The sequence below is a fragment of the Prosopis cineraria genome, unplaced genomic scaffold, assembly GCF_029017545.1.
Source record: "Prosopis cineraria cultivar Desert tree isolate PC_DT_omini unplaced genomic scaffold, ASM2901754v1 PC8, whole genome shotgun sequence".
NCBI lineage: Eukaryota > Viridiplantae > Streptophyta > Magnoliopsida > Fabales > Fabaceae > Prosopis > Prosopis cineraria.
Window position 1 is genome coordinate 25,165,289 of NW_026555339.1, and position 13,911 is coordinate 25,179,199.

General features: G+C 27.4%; 1 protein-coding gene across 1 annotated transcript; it reads right to left on the reverse strand.

The window, feature by feature from the left end:
- Window positions 1-943: 943 nt before the first annotated feature.
- On the reverse strand, window positions 944-11,024 carry LOC129318558 (2-alkenal reductase (NADP(+)-dependent)-like). The gene is made up of 5 exons (XM_054963402.1): window positions 10,722-11,024; window positions 8,651-8,828; window positions 2,731-2,897; window positions 1,767-1,849; window positions 944-1,452 (listed from the first exon to the last, which is right to left on the reverse strand). Exons 1-5 carry the CDS (start codon window positions 10,947-10,949, stop codon window positions 1,074-1,076), a joined length of 1,035 nt encoding a protein of 344 aa, XP_054819377.1. The 5' UTR covers window positions 10,950-11,024; the 3' UTR covers window positions 944-1,073.
- Between the last annotated feature and the right edge of the window lie 2,887 nt (window positions 11,025-13,911).

Consider the following 13,911-nt stretch of genomic DNA (forward strand, 5'->3'; position numbering starts at 1 on the left):
TTATAGATATACAAAAAAAGACAAAAGGAAAAAGAATCAACTTCTAACCCAACCTTATTTTGATTTGAGTGCTGAGAAGTCAAAAATATTGTATCAATCGAAAGTTTAAGATGTTTGTTTTTTTAGTAAAATTTCTGGGGTAAATTTGTCTAAACTCTCACAATTGTTCAATTGAGATCTACATTGATTGTTCCTATAGGATGACATTATACTATTTTTAAAAATTTGTCATTTAATCCTAATACCAAATGAACAAGAAATGAGCAGAGTTCTTCATATTCAACACAAATTTGGAAACAGAAGAAAGCTGTCTTCCATCAGCCCGGCCTTTTGGGAATGGATCTTCCTTTATACGTAAATTTCAAATCTTTCAAATCAAATTTAAATATGTGATTCGAATTTATGAAAAACTTCTAAGAAACAAATTAAAGTAGCAGCAGCAGCATACGCAAAGAAGGAAACTAAAACACGATAACACCTTCATTCTTAACACAAGATCAATGCAAAAGGATCAAAAGAAAGTCTACAACCATCTCAAAACAAAAATAATAGACCCAGTTACAGACACACATGCTTTCGCTTATTCAAATTAGATTTGGATGATTTAAATTTATTGGTGTTACTTACACTTTCATTAAAAAGAAAGGGTTAAAAAGGTAATTTCACCCTTAAATTATAGGTCCTGTAATGTTTTGGACCTTAAACTCATTTTTAGTTGAATGTTTCCCTTCAAACTTCCAAAAATGATGTGATATTATCCTTGCCGTTAAAAATTAACTTTGATCATTAATTAATTAAAAATTATAAAAAAAGACTTAAAAATTACAAAAAAAGGACCTAAAAATAACAAAAGAGGACCAATTTTTCTTGATCATTTTCTGTAATTTTTTAATCAATTAACGATCAAAATTAGCATTTGTTAACAATAGAGGCAATATTGGCATATTTTCTAAAGTTAAAGATATCATTGCATCAGAAACAAGTTTAGGCTCTAGATGTTTCAGGACTTATAACTTAAGGATAAATTTAAAATTTAACCCCAAAAATAAAAAATACAAAGAGATTCAAGTTCATCACTCGTGAGAAACAACCAACACTTGCTTTCCAACATTGCGACCACTAAAAAGGCCAATCAGAGCTTTAGGGCCATTCTCAAGACCTTCAACGATGTCTTCAACATATTTGATTTTCCCTTCTCTGATAAGAGGTAGAACAAAGTCCAAATATTTTGGATAGAGCTGATAATAATCAATTACACTAAATCCACGCATATGAACCCTCTTGTAGAAGATTTGTGCTAAATTTTTTACACCTTCAGGTTCATCAAGATTATATTGTGAAACCATTCCACACACAGATATGCGACCATGGTGTCTCATATTTAAAAGCACTGCATCTAGTGTCCTGCCCCCAACATTCTCATAGTAAAGGTCAATGCCTTCTGGAAAGTACCTGATTTGTCAACATATTTTATTGAAATTAAAGAAAACTTTAAAACTCATTAACTCTAACAAGTTTTCTAATTTTTTTGGCAAATATAAGTTTCTGAATTTATGCTTATCAAATATACGTAATTAATAACATATTTTCTCCTACTAACATTTGATGGGAGGTAAAATGAAAAACTTGTGATAAAAATTAAATGGCATAATTTATAAATAAGACCAAAAACCCTTCTTTCTTTGCCTCATAAATTGGACCAAAAAGTGTAGTGACATATATAAATTCTTCTTTCAGTCAACAAAAAAAAAAAATTAGATACTGACCTTTTTAATGCTGCATTTAGATCAGGTTCCTCCTTGTAGTTGAAAGCTTCATCAAATCCTAATTTATTCTTCAGTATATCAACCTATATATGATCATAAGACAGGATGATTAATTAATGTAAACAATATAGATACTTTTTTCGAGAAGGAATTATTTTTTTCATAATTATTTGTATGCTTTCTCTTCTCAATTTTATAAGCAAAAGATATGGTCAAATTTAAAGGCTTGGAATTACTTACCAGGCCAAGGGGCCTTTGACAAGAAACAATTAACAACACTTTATTAGTTCAAATTCCATTTTACCATTTAAATTAAGGAGCTTTTGGGACCCTAAGCTCATTCTTGATACTATATTATGCTTTAACTTTTAAGAATAGTACAATGTCACTCCTATCATTAATAAAAGTTAACTTTGATTATTAGTTGATCAAGAAATCATATAAAAAGACATAAAAAAAATTACAAAAAGGATTGATAAAATTACAAAAAAGGACTCAAAATATATCCAAAAATTATAGATAAGAACTGACAAATTTTTGAGGTCTTTTTCTACAATTTTTTTAGTCAACTAACTGTAAAAGTTTACATTTGTTAGCAGTAGTGGCTATATTTTACCATCTTGAAATGTTGAAAAAGAACATTAATTGTATAAAAAATGAGTTTAATGTTCTAGATACTCTGAACTTATAGTTTAAGGATAAATTTATCATGTAATCCTATATATATATATATATATGCTACTTCCTTGTAGATGGCTTCAAATATGCAAGCTAAATGTTTTTCATGGTTAATTTATAGGAATAATTATGTGCAAGTCCTATATAAGAAAACTAATTACTTATAAATCACATAAATATAAAAATTTGACATGTAAGTAAACTGAGAAAAATAATTAATTTTTTTATTTGGGACCTGATTATAATTTTGCCTGATTTATAATTATTATTAGAGGCAAATGTATACCTTGTCTTGACTTCCAGCACTTCCCACAACATAACAACCAGATAGTTTTGCAAATTGACCAACAAGTTGACCGATTGCTCCAGATGCAGCTGACACAAATACACGATCTCCATTCTTAGGAGATCCTATTTCATATAACCCAACGTAAGCAGTCAAACCATGCATGCCTACACATGATTGTGGCATTACATCAGCATAAAGTTGGGATCATCATCATCATGATATAAAAGTCAGATATTGTTTCCATGGCACTTGATATCTCTAATGTGCCTACCTTGAATGTTCTTTGGAAATGCCTTATCTTCTCAATTATTTTTCTTTACATTACTCACTTTTATATAAAATAAAAGATATTTTAATATATTAAAATTTTAAAATAGTTGAATTTTATATTTTTTACAATTTTTTAAAAACATAATAAAATTTGACATTTTTAAAAATTATAAAAAAATACAAAACTCTATCATTTCAAGGCTTCAAGATATTATAATGTTTATTATTTTATGTAGAAGTTAATAATGCAAAAAAAAAAAAAATCAAAACGACAAGACAAGACGTGTGCCACTAAGAACTTTTTTATTTTTAATCTACGTGATAGATAAGTGACATCTATAGTAAATGGTATGTTTTAATTTGAAAAAAATTTCCATTCCATATAATTTTTAGATAGTTCACTGTAGTATTAAGAAAATTAGTTAAAAACAATTGATCTTCTTAATTTTGGGCCCATTTGTTTAAGCTTTATTCATAAAAAACCACTTGCCTTTTTTTTTTTAAAAAAAGATCTATTTTATGAAATTTTAAGATGTTTTTTAAAATTTAAAAAATAATCAGAATTTTAAAAAAAATGAGCAGATTTTTTATTTTTTATTTTTTGTTACCTACAAGTGTCCTTTTATCAAAAGTAATCATATTAAAAGCATTGTTGGGCATTAAATATGAGCACTTTTTTTAGTTGAGATTTAAATTTTGGTTCATTATGTTGTGAGGGACTATCCCCTTCCACTACTTTGATTATTTTGAGAAGCTAATTTAAATATCTTATGAAAATAATCTCAAGCAGTATATGAGAGAGAATGCCAAAAAAATAATGTAAATAAATAAATTATTTTTTATAATTTAAAATAACTGAATAATAAATAAATTTTATGAATAGAGATCTACAAAAGATAATAAATTTTGGATGGAATGGCTTCCAAGAGGGAGTGAATTGGTTATTCTAAATTTTTCAAAACCTTTTCCTCAAAATATGAAAACTGAGTGAATGAATAAAACAATGAAGTTCAAGAGAGTAAAGAAATTAATTTTTATTGAGAACAAGGACACACAGATTTATATTGGTTTAGTCTAATCACTTGGCCTATGTTCAGTTTTTAAGATTATACTTGAAAGTTTTCACTAAAGTCCACAAGCTTTACAAGTGCTTGCAATCCCAGTACTGACACAAGAATAAAAATAGTCTTGAACACTCTCAAAATCCATAAAAATTAAAACTTTGTAAATTAAACCTACTTAAGGAAAAACTTTCATTAAGATCTCTACAAGATAAGTTTTGAGTGAAAAAAACTTTCATAGCCTCTCAAAAGAATAGATGAATATAATAGAAGCTTGTAAATCAAGTATTGAGAGCTTTTCAGAAAATTATGAATGCAGTAGGTTGAAAAATGTTTAATGCAACTTAAAATATTCAGAATTATATTCAATGTTACCAACCAACTTAAATGAAGTTCTATTTATAGTTTCAGAAAGTTATGATCATTAAAAACTTCAAACTAGTCGTTTAGAATCATTGCATTGAGTGTAGAAGTGGTATTTTATGAAAACCACTTTTGTTGAGAAGTTTATTAAATTAATTCTTGTCAAAACTCTACTTCATGCATGAAAGACCTCATTCTTGCATGAATGAGCTTAAGCAAAAAACCTTCTCACAAGGCACACTTTTATTCTTGCAAGAATGAGAAAAAGGGCCCTTGCATGAATGAGAGAGAGGTAGTATACCTCTTTAGAAGACTGGTTCACACAATGGCTAGACTGATTCGTGCAAGACTCAGATGGTTGAGATGAAGGACCTCTTTGTGCAATAACTTCACACATGGGTTGGTTGCAATTATTTCAAGAATTGGTTGGACATGTTGAAAAACATGAAACTTATTAGAAGTTTTCAAGGTTGGTTTCATGTGTTCTAGACTTTTCTAAGGATTACTTGAGTTTTGTAAAAGATAATCCAGTTCAAGTGTGAATTAACTATTCTTGCGAAAGTTGGTTTGGTACACTTAGAATTTTCAAACCTGGCTTAGAAAACTTTGAATTTGAGCAAGCCATCAATTCAAGTTTAAGAGAGTCTATCTAAGTATATTGAAGTGTTCCTATAATCTCTTTGAGAGATAAATTACTAGCAAACACTTGTTCATTTATCTTTGTGAGAATTAAAGGAAGAGTTTCCTTAGCTCAGCATAGAGAGACATTTCCGTGCATGGATTGAAAATTGCTCACTATTTTTAAGTAAGGGATTGTAATAACTCACAAGTGCCCAGTTAAACTTGTGCAGTATCTCTATCTCTACTCTTTTACATTCAACACTTGGTCTTCATTCTCTCCCTATTTTTGACTTTGAAAATTCTGTTTATCTTCATAACTTTGTTTTGATAAATTGGTTTTGTCTTCTTTTCTCAAATTGCTGATTCCTTTGTGTCAAAGATTTACATGTATGCTAGGAGTTTCTAACATCCTTTGTTCTTTGGAAACTTGATTTAAGCTTTCTATCAAGTGTTTTATAAACTCATGAAATTGAAGTATTTAATGTTCATTTAAACTTGTTTTGATAAACTTCTAATTGCATCTTCAATTAAGCTAAGTTTATTGAAAGATTTAGTTTAAGTGGAGAATTTTGTTAGACACCCAATTTCCATCCACGGCAACGCTGTGCCCTAGGATTGAAAATAGTAGAGAGATCTAGGTTCAACGACATTGTGCCCCTCAACTACACTATGCCCTTGATTATGCCGATTCAAGTTTGACTTCGATTTCGGCATTAATGGGTTTGAGCCATCATTTGCTAGATTTAGGTTCGTCTTCTTCCCACCATTGATTTCCACAGTAAGTTACAGGTTCAACTTCACCATTACTGGGTTTTAAGCTCAATAATGCGACAGACGAGCTTCAATGAGATCAAAGGATGAAGAGACGGGCTGGGCACGACAGACTTCATGGCGACTTCAAGCGATAGATGAGCTTGTAAGGAGAGAACTGACTTCAGGCAATAGACAAATGGTGGCTTTTAGGTGGCAGACTTTATGATCTGTTTATCCTCTTCTTCCAAATCATGTTTTTTTTTTTGTCAATGATAAGGGCATTATAGTATTTTGATGATTTCTGATGCAAGTATTCCATCCAAATATTACCCCATACTAAACATACTTTTAAAACTTCAATTCCAACTCTAATCCCAATCTTAATCCCAATACCAAATTCATTCCCAATCCATCAAAATTCATACTTGCATACCAAACAGGGCCTAGGAGTTGTAATGTTAAAATGTCTATTGCTTTTGCATGAGCTTAAGTGTTGACATCATTACAGAAATGAAATTTAGTAGCTTTCATTTTATAGTAATAAAAAATAAAACATCACTAATATTAAAGTCAAAGACCTTAGGTGACATTTCTTATATTAAATGCCACTGCTTATAAATTATTTTTTTTATTTATGATTTTAATAAATAACAAGAGGTGTCATTTTTTATATGAAATATCGCAACTTCTTGTTAATCAACAATTAAGCAGCATTTCAATAATAAAATGCCACCTCTCTACTTTGTCATTAATTAATTATTTTTATTTTATTAGATTATATACTTATTTTATCATAATTATTCAATTAGTATTAATAATGAATATCTATATTCTTAATTAATAATTAAAAGCAGAGAGATGGTATTTTCAGTGTTTAAAAACACCACCTCTATACTATTATTGATTTAGTATTTTGTTTCATCACATTAAATAAATATTTTATTATAATTTATTAAATTAGTATTAATGATTAATATATATTACTATTTTAGTAATTAAAAAGTAGAGAGGTGGGATTTCCTCATCTTGAAAATTTCAACTCTCTATCTGTTATTGATTAAATAATTATTGTATTATAATTTTTTTAATTAATATTAGTAATTAATATAAAAAAATATTTAATAAATAAAATTAGAAAAGTGGCATTTCCTGAGTGGGGAAACACCACTTCTTTACTTTTTTTATTAATTAAATGCTTCATTTTATAAGATTAAATAATTATTTTATTTTAATTTATTTAATTAGTATTCATAATTAATATATAATATTATTTAATAATTAAATGGAGAGGGGTGGCATTTTCTAATCATTCAAATGTTTTTATTTTATCAAATTAAATAATTATTTTATTAAAATTTATCTCATTAGTATGAATAAATAATATATATATATATATATATATTATTACATATTGAAATTTTAAAAGAACACAGGTGGCATTTCCAGTTACTAAATTTATTATTACTGAAAATGCCACCTCTATATTTTATATTTAGTAATTAATATTTGTAGCTAGTTTATTTAGTTATAATAAATAATTAGCAATAATAAAACATTAAGATATTTTTACTAATATAAAGAATTAATAATAAAGTAATTTAATAATAGACTAATAATTACTGCATTCGATATGCAACTATTTATATAGAAGATGTCTTTAAAGAGGTAATCCAAGCCATGTTTAACAAATGGATAGTGGTAATGGTTAGGCTCAATAATTAGTTTAGGTATATATATAGCTTACACAATCCAATTTTTTGGGAAATTTTTATGTCTTAAGTCATTAATTAGTTTTGGAATTTTAGTTTGCAAATTAGCTAAGATTATAGATTTTTTATGGTTTTGAATTTAGGGTATAGGAATGATATAAGAATTTTAATGTATTTGGATGCCAATTTTAATAAAAATAGTGATTGATTTATTTTTAATTGCTGGTTGGTTGGTACATAATTGATTTCTTTGTAAATTGGCTTCAAGCAACTCTCATATTAAAAAAAAGTACTATAAATGCTTGATGGTTATTTAGAAATAACCGTCGGGTATTTATAATAAATTTGCATAGACTTGGCTAGGTTTTTAACCATAAAAACTTGATGGTTATTTTTTAAATAAATGTCAAGTATATGCTTCTAGAACTAGCCAAAAGCCAAACGTGAAAGCCACTACTTGATGATTATTACCAAATAATTATAAAATAAAACCCCCAATATTAATTGTCAAGTATCACAGCCCCAATATATAGTACCCTCTTACTTAACAGTTTAAAACTGTCAAGTATTGATAAAAATAACCATTAAGTAATGAGGTCTTCTATGGTAATGTGTTCCTTTCATTCTTCTATTTATACGAGCCTAATGTAAGCTTTTCGATAAAAGTTGAAAAGAGTATTTCTTTGAGAATTATTTCTCTTGTGTTAGTTTTACTTGCAAATGTGTATCCTTATGTGAATATTAATGTGTTCAAGAGACTGATCATCTCTCTTGGTGTCTCCAAGAATTGGGTTGTTAGGGACAAATTCTCCTAAAAGTCCTAAATTTGATCATCTATCTCAACTTTCTTGTTCGTGGTATCCAAAGATAGGCCTTCTCATGGTCTTAGCTCGATTATCATACTTGTTTTCTAGCATGTTTCTCCTGTGCATTGTATCATCTTTAAATTAATGACTATGCATAATTTAAAGGACTCATTTAGTGGAAAATTACAGTAGTTTTGATACATTTCATACCAAATTAAGTCTCATACAAAAGTATCTTATATATGAGATTGAAGGGAATACATGCATGTATAATGTATAATGTATATATATATGTATATATGTATGGATATATGTGTCATGATTGAATACATACCAAGAATTCCGCAGTAGTAGGAAAGACGGACATCAGTGTGATGGATTTTGAAGAATGTTTCACTTGAAGAAGCCAATGTGTATTCTTCCCATCTTGTATATCCCCAAACTAAATCGCCTTTCTTATAGTCAGCATGTCCAGATTCGACCACTTTAGCCACTCCATACGAAGTTAATGGCTACACTTATTCAACACAACTTTCAGGAATTGTTTAGTTGTTGAAAGGATGCGATTGAGTTGGATTAAAGAAACAAATAAAAATAAAACTGTAAGTAAATTATCTTCCTTTTTTTAATGGTAGGCATGAAAAAAACTAGTACCACACATCATAAATGTAAGAGTCATCACAATACCCTCTACAAATCTTATAAATCACATGGTTGATCTATATTTCTTTCACATTTTGATAATTTTATTTTGTCTTTATTTCTTAAAGGGTTAAAAAGTAATTTTACCTTTAAATTATAAATTCAAAAGCATCCGGTATACTATTTTTTTTGTACAATCTTCTCTTTGAATAATAAAAAATGATGCTTACTGTTAACAAATATTAATTTTGATCGTTAATTAACTAGAAAATTGCATAATGGTATTTTAGTTTTTTTACATGTCGCATAAATAATATTTATCTCATAATATTTATTTGTAATTTTGAAAATTTAATTGGCATTAATTTTCTTATATCGGATACTTTGTTGTTTATAATTTTATTATGAAGTTTTTTTAATAATTTATTAGGGATAACATTACATCATTTCACTTGTTTAAGGGAAACATCACACACACACACACACAAATTAGAGTGTAGGATGTTCCACGGTACTTCTAGTATATATAAAGACATAATTGTCCTTTAACCCAAAAATTAATGTTATATATATATATATATATTTTATATTCACTGACATGGTGGTGTTGACCTAAAACCCAAAAAAAAAAAAAGAAAAAGAAAAAGAAAGAAAGAAAGACATGGTGGTGCTTCATATTTAGATTAATAAATTAACTAACACCATATTCATCATCTTCTATGAGGTATATTATCAATGCTACGATGAATATTTTTCCAATCAATTAAAAAAAGCACAACCTTTAAAATCCGGTATAAAATTAAAAAGATTAAGGAATTTTTTTTTTCCAACTTTTCATAAGCTTTTAGTATCCTCAAGTTAAGGATAATGTATGGATAACTCATTAACTTTCATAAAAGAGGCAAACAACTCCCGATCCATTGAAGCAGTCTAACATTGGCTATTAAGTTATAAGGATAAAATTTAATGAATTATATTGGAGCATGTTAGCTTTCTTTTTAATAAGATTAATGTATATTCACGTACCGTTATTTACCTTATAATACCTAAAGTTCTTAAAAAAAATTGGTTATTTTTATTTCTTAATCCAAACTAAAAATATAAACTTTCTATGTCATGAGATGCAGCTAATAGCCAACTCAAATCAATGAATTAAAGAGCTTTTAGTATATATTCTTAAGTTAATAATAATATATAAATATGCATTAACTTTATAAAAAAAAAAAAAAGCAAACATCTCCCAATCCATTAAAACAGCCTAATGTTGACATTAAATTATAAGGATAGAGGTTAACGAATTATATTGAAAAAAAGTTAGCTTTTTTTTATAAAGTTGATGAATACTCATATATTATTATGAAAAAAATATAACTTTTGGTCCCTGCATCATTTTTAGGTGTTTTGAATTCCTATATTTTTATTTTTTGATGTTTTAGATTTTTAAATGACCAAAATGATCAAAGTGTATAGATCTTAAATGAACGTAAAACACTGAAAATAAAAGTGTAGAAACTCAAAACAAAAAAAAAAGTGCAAGAACCTATAACAAAACACAAGTAAAGTGCAGAAACCAAAACTTATGTTTTTCCTATTATTATTCACTTTATCATACCAAAAGTTGTTTGAAACTTTTTTGTTTTTTGTTTTTTGGTATTTTTACCTTTTAAATTTTAATCGAAACTAAATATAAACTTTCTATATCACCAGATGTGGCCATTAGCCAACTCAAGCCAATGAATTGAGAGTCATGGATATATACTTACGGCATGAAGAGAATATGGACCGAAACCAGGGACGCCGGTCTGGCTCATCATGGTTCGCATGTCAGGATCACAAGACACGTAGAGAGTCTTGAGAAGGATCTGATCGGAACCTGCTGGAACTTTCAATTCTATGGAACTTTCAATTACTTGCAAGTCAGATTCCTTCGGATATCCACTCACAACGTAGTTCCTAAGAATCACTTGCTTGTTCCTCGCTACTTCCACCATCTTCAATGTTTTTTCTTTCGCCTGATCTTTGCTTTCTGAAGCCTCAAGATCTGAAGCCACCTTGGAGTAGTTGAAGTCTTGGGGAGGGAGTAGTTATAATATATATATATATATTATGATAGACAACTGATTTTCAGGCGCGCGTTTGTGTGGTTGACTTTTTCTTGTACTTATCTTCCCATTTTTGGTAATTGGCGTGAATCCGGGGGCCCGTGCCCATTTGGGATTTTTTTACTGTACTCCTCAGTACTTACACATGGTTGTCCAGAGTTGAATTGGACGTTTTAAAATTTAAAATTTTTTATTTATATTAACATTTATAAAAAAATTTAATAAATTTATTCATTATCAATTTTAACTGTTTAAATTTAATTTAAATAATTTTAAAATTCTTGTAAATTGACAATTTTAATTTACAATAAATATTTCAGATTTAATGTTTTTTATCTTATAATTCTTTTAATTTTTTTAAAAGTGTCAATTAAAAAATATTTTTATTTTTAATATTTTATTTATTAAAATAAAAATTTATAAGAATTATAAATTTTTTAATATTATATTTGAATTGTTCAGATTATATCTAACAATTAAGTTATAAAAATTATAAAATATTATATTAAACATGAGCTATTAAAAATTTTATTTTAATAAATAAAAAATTTAAAATTAAAAACTTTAATTTACACCATTCAGATCATGTCGGAAAGATGAGCATTATATACGAAGACGGACCCACATACCGATCTGTTTCCAAAAAAAGAAAGATGATCATTATATACGAAGACTGACCCACATACCGATCTGTTTCCACAAAAAGAAAGATGAGCATTATATACGAAGACGGACCCACATACCGATCTGTTTTCCAAAAAAGAAAGATGAGCATTATATACGAAGACGGACCCACATACTGATCTGTCTTAAAATTGAAATTTTAAGGGATCCTTACTGATAGAAACTTGCGTCGGTAGAACTTCTGGCTTCCCGATGAAGCCACACATGGCCAATCTTGAAGTCACGGACTCAATCATTGCAGCTGGGAAGCAAAATTACAAAAAAGACCCATAAATTGCACGTAAGTACCTTACACAAATTAATGTTAATTAAGTTGAGAAAATGATAATAAAAAATTTTAAATTATATAAATTATTATAAATATTATATTATAGGTATTCATAACTATAATATAATATTATATTATAAATATAATATTCATAACATAGTCTTTAGGATTCTTTTACTTTTAATGTTCTCATGAATGATATGGAAGAAGTTTCTTATTCTTAATATCTTATTATAACCTTCAAAGGTTACATAATACACCATTATATACCTCATTATATTTTTATAATATTAGGATAATATTTGAATGGTTGGAGGCCTATAAGTAGATGTCATGTCCAAAGCATAGGTGTACTAATAAATGAGAATTCTTCTTTATTGTTTTCTCTCCATTTCTTGTATTATCTTGTCTTTTTCTACTCTCCATATTAATTAGATTTTACGACATGTTATCAACACGAATTAGCTCTGAAAATAAGGTATGAGCTTTTAGTTAGATTAATGTGTTCTTATATTATATATGTAATTATATTTTATATTGTTATTTTATTGACATTCATGATGATGTTATTCTTATATTTTATTGTTTTATTATCCCATCATTTTATTTTCTTAATTATAAAGTAAGTTTAATTTTTTTCATTTTATTTATATAAAAATAATCATTTGATTAGTGATTTAATTTAATCAAGTCTTATTTACCATCCATTGCTTTATTTTTATTATTTGTTATTATATATTTTATGAAGATTGATATACTTATTTTTTATTTTTTTATTTATGTATTTGATGTCGTCGTCATCATTCTTCTTCTTCATCTTTGATGCTTTATTATTTATTTCTTTATTATTTTTATTATTGTTTTAGTCTTCCATTAAATTAATACTAGATATAAATATTATACATGTTGTGTTTGTGCATGTGTTGATCAATTTATATTGTTAATATAATTTATTTTATTTGTTAATATCATATAAATTATTTGCTTTATCCATCAATTTATTTGCTTTATTACATTTATTTATCTTTATTATGCTTTATTTGTTTAGTAAGTTTGGTTATTTATATTTGTGTTTCTTTATATTGTGCCTCTTTCTATTGTGTTTCATTATAAATTATATTTTAGCATGTGTGTGTGAAATATTTTTTTTTACTATAATAATTATTTATTATGCTTTATTTATTAATTTTATCATAATTCTAGTTGTTATTATTACTTTAGTTTGAATCACGACAAATCTTACCAAACTTGAATTTACGGCTCTTGATATTATGATAAAGAATTATCTATCATAGGTGTTAGATGCTAAAATTCACCTAGACATCAAAGGACTAGGAAATGCAATTTTACCTAAAAATCTAGCAAGTAATCAAGATAAAGCCAAGGTAATGATATTCCTTCATCATTATCTTTATGAAAGGCTAAAAGCTTAATACCTTACAATAAAAGATCCACTAGAATTGTGGATTAACCTAAAAGAAAGGTATAACCACTAGAAAACGGTAATTTTACCTAAATCTTGATATGAATTGATGCATTTGAAGTTACATGATTTTAAAATTATAAGTGAATATAATTCAGCAGTTTTTAAAATAAGTTCTCAATTAAAATTATATGGTGAGAAAATCAATAATGAGGACCATTAGAGAAGACATTTTCAACTTTTCATGCTTCAAATGTACTCTTACAGCAGCAATATCATGAAAAGGGTTTTAAAAAATATTCTAAATTAATTTCTTGTTTTCTTGTGGCTAAACAAAATAATGAGTTGCTAATGAAAAATCATAAAATCCATTCCACTGGATCAGCTCCATTCCCTGAAGCAAATGTGATTATGCGTAGTAATTAGTGGTCATGGTCATGGCCGTGGCCATGGATGTGGTCGTAGCAGGGGACATG